The sequence below is a fragment of the Pongo pygmaeus genome, chromosome 2, assembly GCF_028885625.2.
Source record: "Pongo pygmaeus isolate AG05252 chromosome 2, NHGRI_mPonPyg2-v2.0_pri, whole genome shotgun sequence".
Taxonomy (NCBI): Eukaryota; Metazoa; Chordata; class Mammalia; order Primates; family Hominidae; genus Pongo; species Pongo pygmaeus.
The window spans coordinates 152516400-152540379 of record NC_085930.1 but is presented as its reverse complement, the minus strand read 5'-3'; the positions used below and the strand labels follow the sequence as shown (position 1 = coordinate 152540379).

The window sequence follows — 23980 nt, the reverse complement described above, 5'->3', positions numbered from 1 at the left end:
AACAATGTATAGTCGTGATTTGAGAGCATAAGAAACCCTATGCCTTAAGTGAATCCCATTGTGAGATACTTGAGCTATGAGGCGGAAGTTTCAGGCTAAGCAGTGTAATATCTTTTCAGGAGGCTAATATGCTGATCCATTTAGAGCACAGAGGCTGATTGATAACTGTGCTATCAATCCCCATCACTTTGGCAGGTTTTGGTTAGAGAGGAAAGATCTTGCATTTAGGTGAAGTTGAGTGAGTCAGGAATTGGCTTTTTGAACTTAGAAAACGTTGCTAGTGTAAGGCTACCTTTTATTATTATTAATCTACAGTTCATATTTATGCAGCTTAAGAAGACTTGTTTGGAACAATAAGCCCATGATTCAAGATCTTAGAATCACTGCTTGCAGATTTCTCTAGTATGAAAGATATTTTCATGAGATGAATCATTTAAAGACATTAAGAGTCAGTGATGAAACCACACACTCTGGAGTTTGAAAAGAGACAGGGCTGCTTTAAGAGAGAAACAGGAAGTTGTAACTAGAAGCCATCTGAATACTAAGCCAGGGCAGAATGCTTGTGAAGTAGCAACTAAAGTGGCAGTGTTTCTTCTGATATTCTCAGGCAGTCAGACTGTCTTAGGCAAATCTTGACAAAATAGCCCTTATCCAGGTTTTTATCTAAGGAATCCCAAGAAGACTGGAGAATGGAGAGACAGTCAAGGGTTATGTCAGAAAAGGATGAGTATCAGTTTCAACATCAGGGAGCGGTGGAGCTGCTTGTCTTCAATTTTTTGCTCATCCTTACCATTTTGACAATCTGGTTATTTAAAAATCATCGATTCCGCTTCTTGCATGAAACTGGAGGAGCAATGGTGTATGGTGAGTGCATAAATTGTGAGATTGATATGAAACTTGTTGCTTGAGCGTAATTAGAGACTTGTGCTCAGATAGCAAAGTACCGAAACTGGAGAAAATGTGCTGATTGAAATGTCATTAGTTTGATGAAAGGTGCTGCAGCGTAACGAATGCTAATCTCTTTACAGACAAGCCGCCGAAATTTGCCATGTCACGAGAGCAAATGTCATAGTCATGTTCTCACACGGCACATAATGCAAGTCTGTTGACAGATGAGGGTCCATTGTCATGTGGGGAGTTGAGGGCGAGCTGTTTGTTTTTGTAATGATGTTGGGAAGTGATGGCTCTGCAGTAACAAAGAGCAGCCTTCTCTCACTGTCTGCACCGATGAACATTACAAAGTTCTAGAAAAAACATCACTTCAAAATGCCTGGAGTAATTCCTCTTATATCAACTAATTTCAAGAAGAAGACTTGCAGAAACTAACCCCACCCCTCTTAAGAGAATATTGTGTCCAAGTCCTTTTTATTTATATGAACAATGTTTTATTTTCTTAGAATAAAAAGTTATAAATAAACGAGTTTCTTTATGCGGTACTTTTTACTTCTTAGCCTGATTTCAGATGTTCTAATTTATAATGATCATTGCTAGTGTTATTTGTTATGTATCACTTATTTATTTATTGGAGGCCAAGGTGTGGAAAAATATTTAACACCTACAGTATTGCTCTTTCTGGGCAACTTACTGTATTATTCCTTTCAGAAAGTTTAATAAAGTCTGACAGAGATTATCTGTCTGTACTCTCATCTTTTAAAGTAAAATGAAAGACACTAGTCTTTACTGGTGTTACTGATGAAATAGTTTACTTCACTGATCTTATCTCAGCCTGATAATGGATAGGAAGTTTGAACACAATGGCAACAGGCAAGGCATTGCTATAATTTATAGCAAACAACATACTTTTATATTTGGAGTTCCCTCATTTTGGAAATCCCGAAACCCTTTCCTAAGCCTGAGATTCAGGGTACAGATCAATGCACATTGTATATGCTAATCCTGTGATGTCCTGATATTAACAGTGTATAGTTGTGATTTGAGAACATAAGGAATCCTAAGCTTTAAGTGGATCCCACTGTGAGATACTTGAGCTATAAGGCAGAAATTTCAGGCTCAGGAAGCTGATATGCTGATCCATTCAGAGCACAGAGTTAAATTTCTTGGTATTGAAGGTCTTTTAAAAATTTTTTGCTGGGAGAGGGGAGGGATAGCATTAGGAGATATACCTAATGTTAAATGACGAGTTAATGGGTGCAGCACACCAACATGGCACATGTATACATATGTAACTAACCTGCACGTTGTGCACATGTACCCTAAAACTTAAAGTATAATAAAAAAAGAAAAAAAACATAACCCAAATGCAAAAAAAAAAAATTTTTTTTGCTGTATTGTTTTATTTATTTTTTAAAATTTAGTGGAGACAGGGTCTCACTATGTTGCCCAGGCTGGTCTCCAACTCCTGACCTAAAGAGATCCTCTGACCTTGGCCTCCGAAAATGCTGGCATTACGGGCATGAGCCACCATTCCCATCCAGTATTGAAGGTCTTAACGGACACAAGAAAACTCTCATTTAAGAGAAAAAAAAATCACAATCAGGTGGGAGAGAAATAGCCAAACAAAAAGGAAGTGATGCCATCAGATGTGAAGCCCTAGGTTCCTGTCATTTGCCTGTCTCCATCATGAACAGAATTTTTCTCTTGACTAATAAGTAATCTGCAAGGATATGGAATAGAATCTGAGAAGCCAGAAACAATGTAATTCTTGATATCATATTAAAGGGACATATGTGCTTTAGCAAAACTACCCAGATTTAATAGATTGCCAACCTTTATTAGAGGGAAAGATTTCTTCACATCCCTGAATTTGATTGAACTATGACTTATTTACCAAGTTCAACGGTGGGGATATTGTTTTTGTAAAAGTTTTGATAACCTACTAAAATTCAGTTATATTTTGCATTCACAATGCATACAGTAACTCTTACTTTTGAACCTGAAAAATTCCAGATTACCTTTAGTCCTGAAAAACTCTCTGAAATATTTTTAAATTGTGCTTGAAATCATAAAATAATAGTTCATTGACCACTGCTATTGAGGTAACATTTCTCTAAATTGCTGTTCTTAAGGCAGATAAGGCTTAAAGTTTATGAGTGGAATTAAGTTGGGTTCTCTGATTCCTATTCTTCTTTCATGAGTTTTTTAATGTAAAAGTTATTGAAAGCAAATTCTGAACCAGTGCAACATAAAAGGATTATAAAAATTATGAAGATATGCATATATACGTATTCTATTACTAGAAATTTTGAGTATCTTTCAGTTCTCTTGAACTATATAAATCAATGAAAAGACATATTTTAGTGATGTTTAACTTTTTCTTGGCATAGAATCATAATTGTTAGGATGTCAGAGAATTTTAGAGGTTATCTTCTCTATCCCCTTTATTTTAGAGAGGCAGAAGCTGAATCCCAGAGAAGTGAAGGGACTTTCCAAAACTGAATAGCCACTAATGGCTGGTCCATGTGCTTTCACTCATCTGCATGTCTTCCTAAGGTTCACGCTCACCTGAAAGAACTCTCCCTGTGTTTTCTGAAAGTACTCCATATGGGTGGCATTCATGACTTGTCACATTTCTTCTTCAGGGATGTCCTAAATGTTATATCTTAAATGCTTATTAGGAACTTTCTATCAGTAATGTAATAAAATAGTCTGAAACTACACCAGAGGAACACGATGGGATACTCTAGTAAACACTTTTTAATGATCGGGGAAAGGAGATGCCAAGTGAATTAATTGTCCAACAGCTATAAATGAACTTGGAATCATAGATGGGGAAGGAGCCTTAAAGATCATAAATCCAGCATTCTCATTTTGCAGACAAACAAATGAGGACTCAGAGAGATAAAAGTCATGTAATTAGTTAGCTGTTGAGGTGGGATTCAACCTCCATCTCTTTACTAAGAGATGCTAAGATATTTAAAAATAAGTAAATTATTGCAATAATTTTCCTGGAGAAAGGATGTGTCTGTGGGATCTAGATGCATCCTCATAAGGTTAAGCTTTCAGGATTAGCCAGATTCTCTTTTCCAGGAGGTCTAAAAGAGTGAATTTTCAGCATCCCACATTGTACAATCCCCTTTTCCATTAAAGGATTAAATTCATAGCTTTTGCAAGAGCATGGGGGCATGGTGATAACTAATGGGGAAGAAAAGAAACAAAACTATGTTTAAAACTTAAGCTTTTTGAGCTATGATTGTGCCACTTCACTCCAGCCTTCACTCGAGCCTAGGTGACAGAGTGAGACTGTGTCTCAAAGAAAGAAAGAAAGAAAGTTGAACTTTTAAAATTTCTTATTCTTAAGGAAGTGAACATTTGAGAGTAGACTGTAACAGTCATCTCCATGCTACAGACACATATGGTTGTAATGAAATATATTGTAAGATTTAGTGGACCTGCACCTAATGCTTATCAATGAATTTGGCTAGCAACTCCCCTACTCCACCGAGTACTGTTCTTGCTCTCACTATTTGTATAATGTATTACTTGTCCTATATCAAGAATGATAAATGTTTTTCCCCAGCATCAAATTTCCTATCATACTTCAGCCTATTCTCCCATGTGCTTTTCTGCCAGTATTCCTTTGACATGTGTCAAATGTTCTTTAGAAGACTCAATAGATGTTGAGTCTATTTTATCAGTGTACCTGAGAGTCCAATTTAAAAATTCTAGAGAACAGGGGCTTAGAAAATAAGCAGTTTAAAAAATGCAGAGAAAAGTGATCAAGCAGAATGTTTAATGTTCTTTTATATTTATTGTTAGAAATAATTTTCAAGTTGTTGACCTTAAAATATCATATGAACACTTGTAGAGACCAAGAAAACTTGTGTGGCATTTGGCTAGACTCTATGTCAATCAGAGATTCATATGATACTCCAAATAGTATAAATAATCCATTATATAAAAAATCGTTTTTTCTTGTTATTAATGGTCATAGGAAGCTTATAAAAATTAGTGGCAGCTTTATAACCATATTTTTGCTTCACCAGGAACAGTAATGGGTAATCTATTATGATATTCGATGGTTCTCATTTCAAAATTGAAGGATTAGAATCCATAACTGGTTTAAAATATAAGCCATAATGATATTCATTTAAATTGGACTGGAAGCATAAATGACAATTAGCGGTTAAAATATTGATTGACAGCAGCTGGTGCACTTAGTACCACTCACTTAGGGCCTGTATCCCCTGTGCAGTGCTCATAAATGAAATTTGCTCCTTGCTCCCTGACAGCATTAAGAATTCCATTATATATCACTGGGGGCTGCCATACTTTACAGGACATTTATAATCCTGTGCATTTGAGGGCTGGGCTCTGAGCTTAGGGACAGAGCAATTTAAACCTCTTAGAATTCTGCCTTTGACTTTCTGGCCTTTCCATAGAAGTTAGTCTCTGAATTCATGTAAAAATTGTGGCCACTGTTTAGTGGGCACATAACAAATTTCAAGGCACAAAGTTTACATTTTGAATTCATTAAACTATATCGTATTAAAGGGTTTTCTGATTCTTTAGGAATGTGCTTAACAGTTAAATAGGACCGATTTAATTCACTCAACAGCAAGTTTTTCAAGATTAAAAGAAAATACAATTACATAGTGAATCATCAAGGTTTGAAAAATTACCTTTCCTGAAAAATCTTCTGCAGGCATTAATTTCTTCCTAGCACTCCCTGCAGGTTCCTCAGGATTAAATTGGGTTGTTGGACATGTTGGCTACACCCTCCTGATCCATTTTACCCTCCTCCAGGACAGCCCAGCCTCCCCGACTGCCAGGCCTGTGGGAGATGCTTCCTACTACTTCACCCCCTTCCCACTGGCTGAAGGTCCTTCCAAGGCTCTACTTATTCCACTGTGGCATGTTTTATAGAGAAAATATTGATGTGCTCCCCTGGAGATTTAAGTTTCTTAATCATGATGATTTTTTTTTTCAGTAGCTAGGTGCATTATTTTGGGCAAGTGATGTTACATCTGGCCTTATTTTTCTCATCTATAAAATGGGGAAGAAAGGAACAGATGTCACATGTCTCCCTTCCAGCTGCAAAAGTCCTTCAAAATTCAGGCCAAGACTGCGTTCAACCATCAGGCATCTTTCAGCCACTCCAGCCCAAACCAGAAGCTTTCCTTCCAGGACATGGCAGCCTATAATGATATTCAGTCTGTTCTCTCAGACAAGATTTTAGTTAGTGTTATTTCAGCACCGTTAGTACTTCCTGCTTCTGCTCTGATTTTGCAAGGAGTGCTCAGTAAATTCTGTTGCATTCCTGTCAGAAAGGTGAGGAGAACAAGTCAATAGTGAGGACTGGCTGCGTATTCCATAGTTTGCCGAAGCATTTTTTATGAAAACAAGAGTAGCTCTGGTTTAATTTGAAGGGATCTGCAGGAAAGGTAATCAGGGTTAGGAGCCCAGCATATGAAACTTCTTCTCCCTTTTGGTGTAAAAAACTTATTTTTAAGGAACTTCAGAGAGTTGTGCAATGTTTTCCATGTGTTAATACGTTTGCCAGAGACAGGTAAAATAATGAAAGGCATACTGCACTCTGTATGTTCTTTTTTTTTTTTTTTTTTGAGATGGAGTCTCGCTCTGTCGCCCAGGCTAGAGTACAGTGGCGTGATCTTGGCTCACTGCCAGCTCCGCCTCCCGGGTTAACGCCATTCTCCTGCCTCAGCCTCCCGAGTAGCTGGAACTACAGGTGCCCGCCACCACGCCCGGCTAATTTTTTTGTGTTTCTAGTAGAGATGGGGTTTCACCGTGTTAGCCAGGATGGTCTCGATCTCCTGACCTCGTGATCCTCCCACTTCGGCCTCCCAAAGTGCTGGGATTCCAGGCGTGAGCCACCGCACCCGGCCTGCACTCTGTATATTTTTAAAAGTTGATTTTAAGAAAAATAGCCGGGCCAGGCATGATGGCTCATTCCTGTAATCCCAGCACTTTGAGAGGCCAAGGCGAGTGGATCACCTGAGGTCAGGAATTCGAGAGCAGCCTGACCAACATGGTGAAACTCTATCTTTACTAAAAAATACAAAAATTAGCCGGGTATAGTGGCGGATGCCTGTAATCCGAGCTACTCGGGAGGCTGAGGCAGGAGAATTGCTTGAACTCGGGATGCGGAGGTTGCAGTGAGCCGAGATTGCACCATTGCACTCCAACCTAGGTGACAGAGGAAGACTCCGTATCAAAAAAGAAAAAAAAAAGAAGAGAGCCTCTATATTTTGAATAAATAAACTAAATAAATGAATAAACTATATTCTGAATCTCAAAGAAACTATAGATGAAACTTTACTGCAAACTACTGTGGTGCCTCGAAGGATTCCCCCCTCAGTGTTTGAAAGGCTAATGAATGTGCATATCAAGAAAATAGATTTATGATTCAAATTATTTATGTAGATATCATATACAGTCTAAATTGAATTAATGTTATGTAGTTAACGAAGTGAGGATATGGAGAGCTGATGTTTACTAAACATCTAAAATAGATGTTTGTTAAACATCTATTATGTCAAAAAGTTGATATACAAAAATAAAAAAAGCTAACACAAATAGCATTCCTGATATAAACTATGCTGTTAAAAGTACTTTACATATATTAACGCATTTAATCCTTACAACAACCATTTTTTAGGTAGGAAAACTGAGGTACTAAAACATTAAGTAACTTGACCAAAGTTGCACATCTACTAAATGCCAGGGCTAGGTCTCAAACCTTAGCAGTTTGGCTTCATGTGGTCATCTGCTATCTTAAACGTGGGTGTGTTTGTGTGTGTGTGTGTGTAGGGGGCATGTTATCATTTTCATATTACAGATGAGGTAACCAATACTGAGAGAGAGAAAGTAACTTGCTGATAATCAACAGGGCTGTACTCAAATTCAGGGTTATATAACATCTGTTCTTTCACCTCTATCGCTTATGTAGTCCTAGAGTAATTGCTGTTTTTAATTGCTGTTTTTTAATTAACTGTTTGCTCTGTGCCAGATGATGGTACCTTAGGAAGTTTACAGAATAGAGGTAGAGATTGAGATATGTAACTATATACATTATCACTAATCCTCACAACAACCATGCTAAACAGGCAAGATCATCTTTAGTTCGCATATAAGGAAACAGAAACTCGGAAAACTTATGACTTAACCAACTCTGCCCAGAATAATTGGCAAGAACACTCTTTTGAAAGCCAGCACTCTCAAATTCTTGCTGCAGTTGTTCTCTTGTCCAAGTCTGCTCTTGATATGCAACTGTCCCATGAAGTCAGGGTAGGGAATGATTGAGGGTAAAAGTAGTTAAGTTTCTCCTGTACCTTGAAGCCTCAGAAATGTTCCACTGTCTATAGCAAAAAGCCCACTGTGGGAAACAGAATGGGAGCAATACTATGAAAATACACCCATATTAAGTAGCTGGAGTTGAAATATTCCAAGCCTACCTGGAAACATTGTCCCAGCTTGAGGGATAGTCACGTTGCAAGTTCATGGTCTTTCTGCTTTTAAATGTCTATGGTTGAAACAATGGGTGGGACAGGTACTATAAATAGTTTGAGGAGGGACTGTGAATTTATATGAATCATACAAAATAGGCTTTCATCATATGTTAGTTAAACTGAATTTAATTTTTGGAAGATACTGAAGGTAGAACCATTAACTATGCTTCTGGGTTTTCCAAGCTCTGAAATCTGTGTGCATGAGCCCAAGATGGTATGGGTTTTGATGGAATTTCGAGACTGTGAGGACTCATGTTGGTAGGAACTACTGTCTTATAGGACAATGCTTCTCAGTGTGTTTCCTGACCAGCACCATCAGCAGCACCGGAGAACTTGTTAGAAATGCAAATACGTAGTTCACAGCCCAGACCTAGGGAATCAGAAACTCTGGGGTGGGTGGGGCCCAGCAAACTGTGTTTTAACAAACTTTCCAGGAGGTTCTGATGCACTGAAGTTTGAGAACTACTTTGCTAGGAAAATAAACTTGAAATATAGTGCCTAGTTTCATTTCCTCTGTTTTCTCTTATTTCTTTCTTATCCCATTACTCTCCTATGGTGAAAGGGGGAGGGTTGGAAGACCATCTCCCTTTACTAAAGAGTCCTTTTTTCACCGTCTATAACACTTTGTAATGTCTCCACCTCTGGTTTGAGAAAAAAATAAATTGTGTTGTATAAACATTACAAAGTAAGAAACCATCTGTTTATTCAGTATACATCTAGTTAGACATCTCTATTTCTATGTTTCTTCTGTCAACTTCCTAAGATGATTGCAAGGAAGGATGTTAGCTATATATAAGCTGATGGCTGAGATAGTTTCTAAAGAAAAGTTATCTATTATACTGTTAGAAATCCCAGAGTTTTGTGAAGTGTGTACATTGTGTATATGTGTATGTGTGTGTTTGTATGTGCTTGCATGTGTTTTGTGTCTATGTATGTGCATGTATGTTTACATATGTCTTATATGTGTGTGCATGTGTGCGCTTGTGATGTGTGTGTGTGTGTGTGTGTTGTCTGTTGGGAACCAAGGATGGATTGTGGACATTAGACACCCCACTCTGATGGAGGATCTGATGGTTGGGACTTTCTGGCAGTTTTCATATGACTCTGTCCTGTGAGAAGAGGGAAACTTTGAACAAGTCATCACAAGGTTAATTAGCTTCATGGACTACTTTCCACTTTGGAATTTAATGGGGTTCTCTTAATTGGCAGGTGTCCCAGACCTGTTCTGAAATCATTCTGGGAATCTTCACCAAAACAAGTTGATGGTGAGCTAGTACAGAGCAATAAATTGTGACTTTTTAGCAAGACCTATAGTTTCCTTAGTTTTTTTAATTTAAAAAGTTGGTGGGAGAACAGAGAAAGAACAAACTCCCCCACCAAAAACAGAAGGCATTATATGTTGTTACTACATTATACGTTTTTACTTTTTGTTCCACCCCTGACTAATCTCAGAGCAAAACTAAATTGCTGAAAAGGAAAACATTAGGAAATGCATTTAGATATTTGAAGTTCAAACCCATATTATCTCTCTAAATTCGTTTTCTAAAAGAGACTTTTATAAAATAGGAAGGGATAAATATCAAATAAAAAGTTAAAAATTTTGTAGATGCAGTTAAAATCTGATCTTTGTGAATACTATCGTACAGTTAAATGTTGTTCACTGATTTGGTGTCCTTAAATTATTTTTCAGACTATTTCCTTCTTCTTTATGCTCACATTTGAATCCCTAGTTCATAATTTTTTAATCTGAGTGACTGAAATAATAATGTCACAGATTCCCTGCCTTAAAGTCTTGCATTATACAAAGTTCTAATGATGGTAAAGAACATTCTTCCTTGAGCGTTATTCCTTTCATCTTGGAATTCTTCCACTCAGATGTTCTAAATTGTCCGTTATGTAAATATAGACTAAATATGATGTTAACTTCCTCTCCATGTCCTCTCTGTCCCTCAATTCTCTTTTCTGTCTTCAAATAATTATCTCCAATGCTGTTTCCTCTGCTCTAAAACAGAGCAAATCTGCCTCCCAACAAGGAACTCGCTCGGTTCTTCCTCAAGACCACCTTGCCAACCACCTTGCCAACCCCCTCTCCCTCCTGAACACTCTCCAGTCCTCTGCTGTGCCAAAGCCCTTTGCCTGCACTGCCCTAAGTGCCCATCCCAAACTGCTTGATGTGCGTCATTGACGCTGGGCTCCTTGATTTCTGTATACCTCTCCCTAAAACAACATGTCGTCTTCTCTACTTGGTGAACTCTTACACATCCTTGAGAACCTCTTCTATTAAGTTTTTCCAATACTGTAGGGGGTGGGGTTAGTTGATCTTTTCTTTAGGGTCCCTTAAAACTTTGTACATTGCTTTGTGACAAGAAAACCAATGGCTTTTCTATCTGTTAAGATGTATTCAGTTGCAAGTAACAGAAACCCTGACAGAAACAGAATTAAGCAATAAAGACATTTATTATCTCCCATAACTGGAAGTCCAGAGAATAGTAGTCTTCAACCCTATTTGATTCAGCACCTACTTTTGTTGTCAAAAACCAAGGTTCTTTCCTTTTCTCTTCTGCTACCTTCAGTGCTGACTTCAACATCAGGCTGGCAGTGAAGTGGCTATGCCAGTGCCTGGCGTCCTAACTGGGCCCATTAATATACTGGAAAAGAAGAGAGCTCATCTCTTCTGTAGTATGTGAAAACCTTTCTAAGAAGCTCCCTAGCAAATTCCCTTCACTTCTTATTGGCAGGAATAGGGTCACATACCCATTCCAGAACCAGATCAGCAGGGAGAGTGAGAACATCCCCGGAGCTGGAGTGAGTTCAACTTCCCATGAGCATATGGCTATGTGTGGAGGGGTGGACAGCAAATAAACCAGGGCTTTGTGGGGTAAACAAGGATAGATATTGGGCTGGCAATCAATAGGACCTGATACACTTACCAGGCTGAAATATGATATTATATAATATTACATGATTTGAGGCTATATCTTCTTATTTTAGAGAATTGGCGATGCCTCATTAATCTAGATTATTCTTGGTAGCCACTCAATGCAGTGAGAGTGAAAGAACTGCAAAACTCAGTTCTCCTACAATCTTCATGTGTTAACTGCATTTGCTTTAGCCTCCTAAATTCTTCCAACATCATGTAGCGCTTAAATATAGACCTTTGTAACAGTCTAATTAGGCATATGTATATAGCTGTGCCTGCTGCATTGTGCAACTCTGGGGAAGCTCTACTTCTATAGGAATGGAGTCTAAAGCGATCTGGCTAGAGTTGTGCCAAGCAGTGGGGAACTCTGTGTGATGGTGTCTGGACACAATTATAGTGTTAAACACAGCCAAAGAGATTAAAATCTCCTTTAAAACACTTTTGTGTTTTAAAAAACATTCTGAAATCTGCTTTATTTAAGCTTTTTAAAAAAGTAAGTCCCTATTTTTTATTTCTGTAAGAAAAGCCACTTTAAGAAAATGCTTCAGCATCATGTGGAATGACCGTCAATAGGATGCAAGGGAAATTGGTTATGAAATGCAGACTTCATATAAAAAATTTAGTAAATACTCGTTATACTTTATTCTTACTGGAAATTAGGATGGCAGGATTTGGCAGAAGGGAAGGGGCTGGTAGATTAAGACATTTTAATATTTTAAGGGCAAAACCATATTTTATTTATCTTTATAATAACTCCTACAAGTCCTAGAGCAATGCCTTAGGTGTCTGTGGCATGAACATGCAATAAGGGAGTAATAGAGTAAGGGACTGGAGTTTTCTCTTATTTTCAATGTGGATAATAAAATGAGAATCAGTTCAGGAAGGTAAGGCTCATCTTTCTAATGTTCCTTGGTTTGAGTAATCCTGAGGCTGTTTCCTCCTTCCTTCTGTCCCCTCTCTTCTTTCTTCTCTCACAAACATCATGCTATCAACTGTATGCCATGCATGTGCTATATAAGAGTTATGTTGAACACTCTGCAAGGACAGGGACATCACAGCATTTGGTGTGATGTTCCTTATTTGTGACACTTTAAAATGTTGGTAACTGACTGACTACATAAACTCGGAGGATCCTTTTCTTCTTGAATCCAGGGAGCTTGTGGACTTGGAGAAAGTTGGGCTACAATTCTGCCCAAAGTGCTTGGCTTTTCTAGAGGAAAAGAGATAAAGAATAGCACAGAGCCTCTGCCCTAAAGAACAGCACAGAGCCTCTGCCCTAAACAGTCTCATTGTCTAGTTGAGGAGAAAAGCCAAGATCTGTAAAGAAGCACTGAATAATATGTCTTTATAAAACTGGTCTCTAAAGTGTGTGGTTCAAACAATAAATGCTGTCAGAATGCAAAGATGAAGGCGTTCAATGAGCACAGACTTTATCAGGGTTCTGGTGCCTACAGGTGGGACTTAAAAGGGACATTTTAGGATAGTGAGTGCTTTAGGAATGAAGTCCATTGTCCATGCTTTCTGTGGGACTTGTAGGCTGTGGAGAGAAGTCAGGGTTCACTAAAGTGCAGGTACACTCTGCTGTCACCCTAGATACCCAGATGCCCAGACTTGAAGAAGCAGAGGGATACATCGAGACTAGAGTTCCTTCCTAGAGAAGGAGATGCTACCAACTGGCCAGGGGACAGATCTCAGAGAAGTGTTGTGTATGCAGGAACTGCAACCTGGGGCCAGGGCTGTTTGCACATGGACTGGGTGGGTATCCCTTTGCAGGGACAGGCTGGCTTCTTTTCTCCTCCAGCAAGAAGAGGCCTGGTTTCATGGTTTACCAACAAGAGTGGTGCTTTTGTGCTGTTCATAAGCCGTGGCAGCCAGTCTCCTCTTTCCTTCTTCTGTGAACAAATGATTTCTGCTTTCTTAATCTTGTATCTTTGTGTGGTATAAAAACAACCCACTCTCATTAATATTTTCTTTCTACTAGCAGTCCTACTTTATCTGTCACCTACTCATATACAATATTGTGTCAGTGTACATTAATTCAACACTCCATATTTCTGTCAGCATATGGCTAAAACATTGAGTAGATGTTTCACTATAAAAAGCATTATGAGGCTCTATGGGTAAGTAGCCTCTGACAAATAAGGATTTTCCAGCTGCTGCTGCTGCAGCAAGGGTACACAAATGAGTGCATGGGTTTTTTAACCAGATGTGCTAGGAGGCTGAGATTTTTCACACTGGCTCTTACCATCTGGCAAGATGTTGGTTCTTCTCAACCCTTGGGGTTTGGGGAAAAGGAGGGCTGAAGCCTTTTGGTGAGTGTGTTAATTTGGGTCCTCCAAGAAGCAGATGCTGGAAAGAGATTCATTGTACAAAAGATTTTCATTCCTTTAGAGAATGTGGGGAGTGAGCATGAGGATGCCAGGACAGTTGTCAGGTTTTGATGCAGGCCCAATCCTGTGAAGAGAGGGAAGGAAGGAAAGCTGGGCAGGAAATCTTTAGGCTGTGGTGCAATTCTAGGAAAAGTTTGGCAAGATTAATGCTGGGTCCCTGAGCCATGGTTGCCCTTCAGAGGAGTCCCCATCTCCCTTCCTTAGTATCCCTTCTGTGTTCACTCATCAGCTGGGAGCCTGACCTCAGTGTGAAAGTGGTGATGGATTCCAGAGCAGAGAAGCTGAGACCACTGGTCAATTGCCTCCTCAGAGTGGGAGATCTATCTGAGAGGTACATTTTCATGGATATTACATCTGGTCACCTCTGCCACAATGGCAGCAAGCAGCTTCCTCCATTCACTTCATTGTGCTTCTTCTCAAAAGATGAGGCCAGAGCTAGTGCAGAGGGATAGTCAGGGCCATTAAGGTTTGGAGGTCTTGTATGAATTTAACCACACTAGGCACCAGGTCATCACTATTATGACAAAGACTTGCTTTCTCTGCTTGGGAAGTAATAGTGGACACTTCTGTTTATTTCTTGTTGTTCCATTGAAAGCATTTTGTAAAAAAAAGAAAAAAGTGGCTCACCCACTAGGAATTTCAAATGACATTAATATGGATTCTTTCCATTTAGGCCCCATGCAGATAGTTCTTGTGCTTCCCTTCTTTGTAGAAGTAGAAAGAGTAGTAATGGTATCATTCATGGTACTTGATGAATAACTTTTAGGAATTAAATCCTTTCTAAGCAATGTGTGTTGAAAAAATGATGTTCTTATGCAAGCACCCTAAGCCATGTAGAGTGTAGATGATCTATGTTCCCTTCTTGCTCCTAAGTTTTATTGTCGTCATTTAACACTGAGCATGGAAGGTTGCCTACTGTGCTGTGGTGGATCAAGCACTCAGTGAGGGTTACATATCTATCACTTATTTTCTCTTGCACCCAGAGATTTGGATACAATTTTTCTAATTACTCTAGAGGAGTCAGCCAAACACTGAAGCAGGAATAATAAAATAGAAATATTCTTGAAAGAAATCTGCTTGCATTCTCATCTGTCACTCTGATTAGTTCTCAATATTGTTGCCAAAGTGATGGTTCTTACATGCAAGTCTGATTGTTTTACTCCCCTGCCTCAAATCTTTCAATAGTTCTACATTACCATTGGGTTAAAAATCAAAACCTCTCAGCGTGAGAGAGGAGCCTCTTTCTGACCTGGCTCTGCCTATGGTCTAGGTCTAGAGTCTCTCTCTGTCTCTCTTTCTCTCTATTTATTCTCTTTTTACACCACTAGTGACTCCCTAAATGCACCAGATTTCTTATATCTTTCTGCATATTTGCATTGTGTTAGTAAGGTTATCACTAGTGATTTCTTACACAGTATCCCAACATTCTTCCACTGGTAAGAACCAGCCAGATGCAAGACAATCAGGAAGCATAGCCCCTGGCTGAGCAGCCACTTGCCAATAGCAACTCTACACACAGGGAGAGCATAGATCCTGATCTACACACAGGGAGAGCATCCCAGCTGTCTCTGCTCTTATGTGCTGCTACCCATATGTGCAAACTGGATCCCAACTCATTCCGATTCAGCTCATCTGGACAAATCTATGTGACCTTTTAAGATTCATCTCAAGCTTTGCGTAATTCAAAGGGCTTTGGAATACCCCGTCTATATTCATTGTATCACAGAGTGCTTCCCAGTGGTCATAGCACATGTCACGTTTTATTATAATTGTTTGCTCATGAATCTTCACTTATACAAATGAGCTCCTGTAAGACTGGGCCTGTATTCTAATTTTATATCTATAAATGTCTGGTACACAATATGCACCCCAAAAATGTTTTACTAAAGAAATAAAAGGTTATTAGATGACCAGATTCATAAGAAAGGTAAAATCTCCAAAATTAGATATTTTAAAGAGTGAACTCTGGATCATTTATCCCAAAACACATACCTCAGTCCTAATTTTAAATTGACAGAGTTTAGGCTTCTGATGTTTCTTTGTTGCTTGTTAATAAATCCACATTTAAAAAGCCCACAGTTATCAGATTGCCATGAGCATCTTAACAGAGTTTAAAAACTTAAAAAGTCAAGGATTATCACTCAGGTTGAATTGTTTATGAAAAGGAATGTGGTATCATTAGAATGCATTTGGCTACCAGTAACCAGAAACTTGATTCAAAATGGAAAAATTAGAGAATGTATTATATCACACAGCAAGAAGTTTAGAGTTAGGGTAGCTCTAGGGCAGGCTGGTTGATCTAGTGGCTCTGTGATGTCCTTCAACACCTAGGTTCTGTCTTCTGCTAGTATCTTAGTCCTACCCTCCTCAGTATATTGGCTGCATTCTTGGACTGGATCTACTTATGGTCACAGATACCTGCCAGAAAAAAAAAAAAAAGAACTATATTGCCTTGGTCATGTCCTGAGAGAGAGAACAAGAACACCTCTCACCCCAACCATGGGGTGTGACATAATAAAATCTGATGGGGATAACTGAGATTTGTGCTAATCTGTGTACCAGAAACACTCCCAGGGGAATTCCATCTCCTGATTAGATGGCTCAGTGTCTATCACAGAGCAAAGGTTTTCTTGAAGTATTTGGATGGATAGAAGGAGTTAGGTATCTTTTCTCTTCAAAATTGGTAGGTCCACTAGGAAGAAAAAAAATGGGAAGATTTGCTGAGTATTCAAGCAATGGTGCTCACTACAAATATTTTAACACTATTATGTTGAACTGGTATCCATGCAAAAGTGAACACTTTTCTAAACCAGGCAATAACCCAACACTTTCTCCTGTCACTTCTGAAGGTTCCAAATCATATAGATTTCCAATAGTGGCATTTTAGATTGCCTTCCTCCAGTACCATTATTTATTCTTTTTTTTTTTAGGCCTCATAATGGGACTAATTTTACGATATGCTACAGCACCAACTGATATTGAAAGTGGAACTGTCTATGACTGTGTAAAACTAACTTTCAGTCCATCAACTCTGCTGGTTAATATCACTGACCAAGTTTATGAATATAAATACAAAAGAGAAATAAGTCAGCACAACATCAATCCTCATCAAGGCAATGCTATACTTGAAAAGGTAAGGATCCTGTCTGGTATTATATATTTGTTTTATGGTATAAATAATTGCATCATTTTTGAGCCTTTATACTTTATATATAATGCATTCACACACACATATATGCCTATTTTAACACCACTCTGTTGGAGACGTTAATTGACTAAGGAGTCAAACCCTGAGTTATACCCTTATTACAAACTGAGTTGTCTGTATTTTTTTTTCCTAGAAGTTAGGAAAGAAAGGTTTTCTTTTTTGTTTTTCTGCAAGCCACAGTTATATTTGTTTAAAAGAAAAAAACATTTATCAACTCTGCCTTTCCTGATACTTGATTCAAGTTTTCACACATGTGCTTTAAGCACCTTTGTATATAATGCCAGCTGAATGTGCGGTTCAAATCTTTCTTAAGCCAAAGGGAAAATGGAATGGAATAAAAACATTTTCACTTGCAAACCTTGAAACCTAGGATGACTGGCTTTTGGCTACCAACACAAAACACTGGCCACTTGGCTATGTATAAATACACTGACATGCAGTCAGTCTCAAGAAATCGTGACTCTATCAGTTTGGTTAGGGAATTTTAGGCAGAAAAAAAATTGTGAAATGACTCATCTTTTAAAAATAGTTTCATAATTGCAAATTTGTGAACTGCTTCAGTTACTGGAAGGAAAACTTTCTTCTGCTCTCAGGAATCTGGGTCAGAAATCAGGTGAGGTTATCTTTTGTGGCACCTTGTACACCCTGGATCAGTCTTTGGAATACATGAATTCCTGTTTAACAAGTGTGTACTAAGAACCAGGATCTCACATCACTTATTTGAGATTTTTTTTCAGGTCAGAGCTGAGAATTTTCTGACATTATGGAAGTCCATTGTTTCACTTTTATCCCATATGTACTTAGTTTTTATGTTAAAACACACCTTTTTTTTTTCCCGTTTTAAGAGGTTTGGGGCAGAAGAGGAGGTACTTGGTCTGCCATTTTTCCTCAGTCAAGATGACTAATTTATAATAATTGTTTTCATATTATCTTCCACTAGCACATTTTTAGATTAACTTCCTCCTAGCACTTGGTGAGGACTCAGGAAAGTCAAACTAATTATAATATTAGCCTAAATCAGACTTGGGAAAGTAAATTGAAGCACAAAAAAAGCAAATTAGATAATGCATTTCTGAAATAAAGAGGAGCAACTTCTAGATCTGCCACTGCTTTTGGATTATCTGTTTTGGATTATCTCTTCCATGTGTTTCTTTTTGTTTATATAATAATAATAAATTATCTCTTTTAAAATAAATATTTTTTAAACTTGTTAGCAACATAGGATTTAAATTAAAATACATTCTTGAGTTTTACCTTTGGTTAGTACCTGGACATAAATTATTTCTCTCTTCACTCTCCTACACATTTTTATCTGCATTTCTATACAGCACTATTTCTTCAAATAGGTTGACACCTCTCCTCCCACCAAATGCTCATAATTATCCTTGTTGCTGTAGCAATTATATTCTTGAACAGGATTGCCAATAAATGCCTGATCAGAAATGCTGTTATTGAATTATTGACATATTTATTCCTCCATCAGCATCCACAGCCAAATGTTTGCTTTTGAAAAATTAAGGCAAGAGATGGAGAAAACGTCTAAGTTGCTGGAGCCCTCTTGGTGTTTTCAGTGAGTGGATTATGAGCTCTGCAAGTTTGGTACATAAAATGTTTACTTGACCTTGAGTGGCTCAAGTAGTTTCTAGATGAACTTGTCAATCATAGCATCTGGAGATGGGAACAGGTGACTCAGCAACCTAAGTCCTCCTCTCATTGCTGGTATAGAAAGGGGCATCTACTAGCATACTTACTATATTACATGGCTTTAAGGGGAAAAGATTTGGTTTATAAATACCTGGAGTATGTCACAATACACATTTGTTGCTTATGTGGCAATGCTGGGGGACACTAGTTAATCTGCAAAACTGAACAACCCGTAGCCTGTCTTCCTTACTGAGGATTCTCCTTTGGGAGGCTTCTAAGGAGGTAACATTGAGTAATGGTTAAACAAAATTAGGATTAGATAGATCTTCCATCCCCCTTCTGTGAGTTTCTTAAGCTTCCTAATCCCCAACTTTCTTATTTGTGAAGTGAGGAGCTTAAAACCTATTCTGCAGGATTGTTTTGATGTTCAAATGAGATGATGTGTATAAAGTGCCTGGCTAACGTGGGGCCTTTACATTGTACCATTGTTACTACCAGTACTACTACTAGTACTATTGCCACTGCAATACCGCTGCCAATGTCATTGCCACTTCTACTACCTCCAAAAATAACGCTACCATTGCTACTATTAGATAATGTTTGAATGCTTAATATATGCCAGGAATTAGTAAAATGTGTATTTCTTTTATTAATTTATTTAACATTCATTTGGGGAGATAAGACCAATGTATAATGGATACTTGTATATAATTCAGTCCTAAATTCTGTCATATGAACTATGAGGACTGTGAAACTTTACAGATTAGTTGTCATAGATACTTGAGCTTGTTACATAGGCTTCTTGGGGAGATGGTACTTGAGAAGGGCTTTGGGTAGGCAGCAGGGATTGAACTCAGAAAGGCCGTCAGGGCAGGGTGGATTGGAAGGTGAGACAGGAGTAAGTGAGTATCCAGGCAAGAATTGAAGAGGGCTTCATGAAAAGCCTGGATGCTTTGGATCAACAGAGCTTGCTTGATTTGTAGGAATAGTGTGAAGAGTCTAAGTTTCCAGGATTTTAAGTCTGGATAAAAGAATATGAAGTTCGCAGGGTAAAAGTTTGGGGAGGAAAGACGACTTGAGGAAGGGGTGGGTGCCAATGCCCTGGATCTGCATATACATATCACCTAATTTAGAGCAAGAAAGAGACCCAACCTCATTAAATTGAACCTCATCATTTTATAGATGGGCAAAACAAGAAATTAAGCACTAAAATCAATTTAAGTCAGTGGTTCCCAAACTGTCTGCACTTTGGAATCATTGGGAAGCTTCAAAACATGCTGATGACTGTGTTCTGCCTCTGGGTTTGTGATTTGACTGCTTTAGGGCGTATCAAGAGTTTTGGAATTTTTAGAAGATCACCAAGGTGATGCAAATGGGCAAATGAATTAGGGATTTAAGTCCTACTTCGAGTTCAGGTGAAATGTGAGGAGAGAGATGCTGCTTTTGTTCTTCTTTACTTCAAATCCACTGCTGCAGATCTACCAGCCCCTTTTATTTTGTTCACTCAACACAACAAGAACTTTTTTGCTTCAGGACCTCTGTACCTGTCATTCCTTTCACCTAAAATGGCCTCACGTCTACCCTTTGAATATCAGCCTCCTTCACATTACTAGAGTTTTGGCTTGAAATACCATCTTTTCAGAGAGGGCTTGCCCCTACCATTTTCCCACACTATATCCTCCCTCCCTTCTCTTCTCTCTCTCTTTCTTTGTGTGTGTGTGTGTGTGTGTGTGTGTGTGTGTGTGTGTGTGTGTGTGTTGGGGGAAGTGCGTGCCTGTCTCTTTCTCTCTTATTTCATAGTACTTGACACCATCTGAAATTATACATGTATTTGCTTGCTTTTTGTTTATTAGCATTGTTACATTGCTTATTGTCCACTAGACTGTAAACTTCACAAAGGCAGGGACCATACCTTTTTTACTGACCAATGTATCCCCAAAGCCTATCCTGGTGCCCCATGCCTAATAGCTGCTAAACAGTGAATGAAATAATGAATAATTGATGAGTCTGAGATCTTGGCAGAGCACATATGGCTAGAGAAATACACAGTATTTAGAAATTACCATTCTTAGAGTTGGTAGAATTGTAGTGTCCTGGATGCTTAATGCACCTGAGACATTCTTTAAACTTAGCTATATTGTAGACACCTGAGACATTCTTTAATCTTAGCTGCGCATATATGGATAATACATTAATGTCCAGAGAAAATACATGGTGAGTTCAGGGTCTCACTACTGGTTAAAGAAGAGATAGAACTTGGACTATAGCACTTAATTCTGAGACCTGAGTAAATTATTATACCCCACACTACTGGACAGGCTGTCTGAGAGGCCACATGGACAGAGAAGGGCAGGGCACCTGGGGCTGAGACCTAGAGTGTTTCACAGTTAGACAGGCAGAAGGAGATGACCAGTGCTGGAAAGAGTGCAGGGAGGTCAGAGTTGAGGAAGAAGTCCGGCTCAGCAGAGTCACAGAAGCCATTAGTGTGGCCCCACTGGGTCCATTTCCTTTGTGATATATTTTAAAGGGAGTATTTGGCCTTTGTTTCTAAAAGTTACATGATTTGAAAATGGGTTTTACTCTTAGAAAAATATAGTTTAGTGTCTTGGACGAAATTTCTGACTTCAGGATTTGGAGAGGTTGGAATGAATTCTTGTGCTGTGTAATGGCCTCTTAGAAGATTTTATAAGAGCACGTGTATTTCTGGGATGGTTAGGCATTGACGTGCTTAGAGACAGAGCTGGTTTGATGGCTCTGTGAGTTCCTTCCAATAAGAAGGTATAAAACTGGAAAATATGAGAGCTGTTGGCATTTATATAAACCACAACGTACTGTGATTTTATGCCATGTTTAAACATATAAAAATTTCAGGAAACACCATATGCCAAACTTGTTTTGTTCATGCTCAACACAGATAAAAGTGTAGAAAAGAAAAAAAATATTTTCACTTAAAGACTGGTGAAAACAGTATTCTTCTATATGTTATGAGCGGATGATGAACTCAAAACAACCTTCTAAGAGGATAAAACTAGACCATGTTGCTCTGTATCAATTCAGCCAATGTTTCTACCACCATTTGTCACATTGTTCTGTGTATACAAGATACCTGCAACTGGTTGTAACCCTTTAGGGTCTATATCCTATTACATGATAGCTTTGCAAACATTAATTTGTTATGTAATATTTAGGAATACCAAAATGTCTACCAAATATTTCTGCATTTTATGTCAATAGGAAGTTCAAAACCTGCTTTTGAAGAGAAGATGATAAAATAACTTTCTCTCTCATACTTTCATTCATTTATTCTTTCAACACAAATGAACTGAGTCCTATCAATTTCAATTCTGAAATAAGATGTGGTCCCAAGGAGTTTAGTAGTAAATCAGAGAAAAACGTAGCATATGAATAAATGAATGAGTAACACTAAAGGCAGGTATCAAAAAAGTGGGACAAGAACTACAGGCACCCAGAACAGGACAGTCTGGTCTCTTATTAGGAGTAATAGGAAAGATTTCAAAGAAGGGTAGTTGATTGACTCTGGTGATAGGGGTATGTGTGGTGTTGGGGGTACAGAGGGGAGGCATTCCATGCAGAAGGAAAAGCATGATATGGATGTGGGAAAAGGGGTAGACAATATTCCAGGAAAGAAAAAGCATTTCCAATTTGTTGAAGTGTGGAAGACCAGTGACACCTAGGGCTGAAAATGAAGGCAGACCTTGATTTGGAAGCCCCTGAATGCCAGGCTGAGTAATGCCCTCTCTATTTGTAGTCAGAGGAACAGTGTAATGTTGACAAAAGCAAAAGGATAGCGTGCCTGCTGTGTACAGGGTAGAGAGTGAAAGCAAAGAGACAGATGAAGCCTAGACTTGGATGGTAACCAAGAGGTAGATGCAAGAAAAACGAGGAAGGAAGGCTGTGAAGGGCTTGGCCCAACTAGTCAGAAGAAGAGGAAAAACAGCTTCCTCTGCTACCCTGGTCATGTGGGTTCACAGAAGGGTGGTGAGGCAAAAAATGTGGAAGTTAAAAGTTAGAAGAAGGAGTTGATTTGTAGGAGAAAATCACAAATCACAAATATGGTGTTTTTTTGTTTTTTTTTTCAAGACAGAGTCTTGCTCTGTCACCTAGGCTGCAGTACAGTGGTACAATCCCAGCTCACTGCAACCTCTGCCTCCTAGGTTCAAGCAATTCTCATGCCCTAGCCTCCCAAGTAGCTGGGACATGTGCCACCACGCCCAGCTACTTTTCGTATTCTTAGTAGAGATGGGGTTTCACCATGTTGTCCAGGCTGGTCTCAAACTCCTGACCTCCAGTGATCTGCCTGCCTCAGCCTCCCAAAATGCTGGGATTATAGGGGTGAGCCACAGTGCCTGGCCACAAATATGGTTTTAAACTGATGAATGAATCAATCAATCTATCTCATCATTAATTTATTCATCATTGATTTAGCATGTTAGGTGTTTATAATACTCAGTTGGAAGGGTCAGTGGGCCATTTGGCTGGAAAGGTCTTGCAGATACAGTAAATTATCAAAAAGTTGTCAACACAGTTAAATTTACACTTCCTATCACTCATAAATAAGTTGACTGTAATGTAAAAAGTCAAAGGAAACCACCCAGCGAAAATTTTGCCAAGTCTTCACTTCCTGTGTGACAAGTAGACACTATCGCTTGGTAAAGGAAGTTATTTTGAAGTGAGTTACATTGCTGAGCAATCTGTCCTTTCTATTCTTTCAATAAAGAGAATTGCCAAGCTGCAAATAGGTCATCAGAGCTCATTTCAATTGTGTTGATAATACCACATATTTTAGAGATATTTTAAGGAAGCCCTTATAGAAACAGCTAACCATAAGACTTTTAAAAGTAATTTTGTTTTTGAAAAATCAAAGTTCTTTTTTTTCTCACCATCCAACTTTTCCTAATGGTGATTTTGATTTTTCATCATTCAGAGTTTTAATTCTCATGTATTTATTTGTAAACTACATTTGCATTTCTAGTCTTTTCCCTTACTTGAGCTTCAATAAGGCCAAGGGCAAACCTCTTCCCGTAACAGGAATTGCTTGAGCAGAGAGAGTCATTGGGCCATGAGATAAATATGTACTGTTAACACTTGGACGCTCTTGGGGAGGGTAAACAAAGGACTGAAAAGAAATTTTTTGAAAAACTTTTCTAGGCACACTGAGAGAAAGCAAGCTTCATGATGATAAATCAGCATTGGGGGTTTGGAGAAGCATTTGTAGGATACTATCAATTATCCTTCCTTTCAACAGAGAATAGGGCTTCATGATTTGTGTTTCTCTATCATGACAAGTCTTGGCTCTTACCACATGAGATGGTTCCAGAGAATGTCATGTTTGGCAGTAAATAGGATGAGGCTGTTTGGGTGGATGTAACTC

The 23980-nt window shown here is 38.6% G+C and overlaps 1 protein-coding gene across 1 annotated transcript in view; it reads left to right on the top strand.

Moving 5' to 3' along the window:
• The first annotated feature begins 465 nt into the window (after positions 1-465).
• The window catches only part of SLC9A9 (solute carrier family 9 member A9), a 591760-nt gene continuing 568245 nt past the window's right edge, over positions 466-23980 (top strand). Inside the window, exons 1-2 of the mRNA XM_054481518.2 lie at positions 466-864; positions 16667-16869. Of these exons, the coding sequence (XP_054337493.1) occupies positions 690-864; positions 16667-16869 (378 nt within the window). The 5' untranslated portion in view covers positions 466-689. The remainder of the gene's footprint in view (positions 865-16666; positions 16870-23980) is intronic.